Source organism: Streptopelia decaocto, assembly GCF_964273445.1.
Source record: "Streptopelia decaocto genome assembly, chromosome: 12".
NCBI classification, from domain to species: domain Eukaryota; kingdom Metazoa; phylum Chordata; class Aves; order Columbiformes; family Columbidae; genus Streptopelia; species Streptopelia decaocto.
In genome coordinates this window covers 5,903,186-5,905,199 of record NC_138667.1, presented here as the reverse complement: position 1 = coordinate 5,905,199, position 2,014 = coordinate 5,903,186, and the positions used below count along the sequence as shown (strand labels likewise).

The 2,014-nt window shown below is 68.5% G+C and overlaps 1 protein-coding gene across 1 annotated transcript; it reads right to left on the bottom strand.

Annotated features, from left to right (window-relative positions):
• HAND1 (heart and neural crest derivatives expressed 1) lies at positions 1 to 1,151 on the bottom strand (the record flags this gene model as incomplete). Its single annotated transcript, XM_082063457.1, has 2 exons — positions 1 to 102; positions 645 to 1,151. 2 exons carry the CDS (start codon positions 1,149 to 1,151, stop codon positions 1 to 3), a joined length of 609 nt encoding a protein of 202 aa, XP_081919583.1.
• Between the last annotated feature and the right edge of the window lie 863 nt (positions 1,152 to 2,014).

The following is a 2,014-nucleotide window of genomic DNA, read 5'->3' as shown; positions in this document are numbered from 1 at the left end:
TCAGGGGTTCAGTTCCAGAGCCCAGACCTGCTGGGGCCAACCCGTCCGGCCCTTCAGCTTCTTCTCGCCGTGGCCCAAAGGCTGCGAGTAGACCTCGGGCTGCTGCGGGAGAGGAGACGGGGAGAGGGGGGAGAAAGGAGCGGTCAGAAGCGGAGCAGAGGGCCCGGCCTGGCTGACCGCACCTTGCGCCCGCCTCGGGGCTGCAGCCGAACCCCGCAGCTCCGAGCGGTTCTTACCAGCCCGAGGATAAAGAGGGTTTTTTGGGGTTCCCACCTCCCACCCCGCACGCTGCAGCAGGGGGAGAAGCGGCCGCCTTTGCTCCAAAACGCACCCGCGCTTGCTCGTCCCGGGAAAGCGGCCGGGATAGGGGAAGGACGAACGGGCGGGAGGCTCCGGCGCGGCCGGTCTGGGGGTTTATCCATCGGGGAAAGAGCCCAGCAGCCTGGCCGGCCCGTCGGAGCCCTCCGCGAAAGTCCAGCCCACGGGTCGTTTTAAAAAACAAAATAAGCTGGGGACTGGGGTAAAAAAAAAGGCTCCAGCGAGGCCGAGAAGGTTGTTTTTTTTCTCCTTCAGCCCTCTGGGCTTTCTCTGCCCGTGCCCGGCCCGGTAAGAACGGTACAGCAGGGGCCCGGCTCGCCTCTTACCGTCTCCCGTTTCCTCTTGTTCTCCCTGCCGTCGGCTTTCTTGAGCTCGGCTTTGAAGCCCTCGGTGTCCCCAGGCTGGCTGTCCTTGGCCAGGACCTCCATCAGGTAGGCGATGTAGCTGGTAGCCAGGCGCAGAGTCTTGATCTTGGAGAGCTTGGTGTCGGCGGGCACGTTGGGGATGCACTCGCGGAGCTCGGCAAAGGCACTGTTGATGCTCTCCGTCCTCCGTCGCTCTTTTTTGGGTCCCCCGACCCCTTTCCGCCGGCCCAGGCGGCCGCTGAGAGCCTCCAGCCGCCCCTGGCCGGTCGGGCCGTACTCGGCGGGGCCGTAACCAGGGCTCTGCCCGGCGAGCTCGGGGGTCACCTCGGCCGGGTTGAGCACCCAGCCGGGGAAGTAGGCGCGCTCCTGGTGGCACCGCGCCGCCGGCCCGAAGAGGAAAGGGTCGTGCAGCATATGGTGGTGATGGTGGTGGTGGTGGTGGTGCTGGTAGCTCCCCACCAGGTTCATGGTCCGCCCCGCTGGCCCCGGGGGCCGCGCTCAGCAGCGCACCATGGCCGCGGCGGCCGGCCGGGAAGCGCTCCCCACCGGGCGGGCTCGGCGGGCAGCGGCGGCGGGAGCGCGGCTTCGGCCTGGGGCTGCCTTTGGGGTTTGCGTTGGTGCGGTTGGGGTTTGGGGTTTTAGGTTTGCTGGTTTTGGTGGCGGGGGGGAGTGTGTGTTGTGGTTTTTTGGTGTGGTTTTTTTTTAACCCCTTCTGGTGCCGCCTAACCCTGACTTTATATAGAGCCGGGCCCCCCCCTGCCGCGGAGCCAATGGGCAAGGGAGGATGCTCGGGGCCCTCGGGGGGAGCGGGGCGGCGGAGGGGGCGTGCGCCGCCCTATTGACTCAGTTTATTTGGGCTCACACCTCCGCTGTTTGCTCTCGCCTCCTGCTTGTTCGTTGTTTGCAGGGAGAAGAGGGTGAGGACTGACCCGGGGGGGACCCCAGCCCCCTCCCCGTCTCGCTTCTGTTCCCACCGCTTCCCTGTTCCTGGAGCCGGGGTGTCCGAGCCCCCACGGAGAGCGGCCGCGCCGGGCGGGGAACGAAAGGCGGCAGTGGGTGCGGCGGGGCCGCGAGTGGCCGGCGCCCCGACGGCCGGGCCGGGCGGGCGCTGCGGGGCCGCAGTGACTCGGGGGCTTTTTGCTTCTCAAAAGCAGGAGAACCTGGCGGGGGGAGCGCCCGGCCCCGGGGCCAGCGCGGCCCGACCCCACGCGGGGGAAGCTCGGCCCCGTGGGAGCGGAGTGGGAGGTGCGGGCTGTGCAGGCGGTGCGGGGTGCTCGGGGCAGCACCCGGAGCCGGACAATGAGCAGCCTCCACCGAGGGAGCCGGGTGAT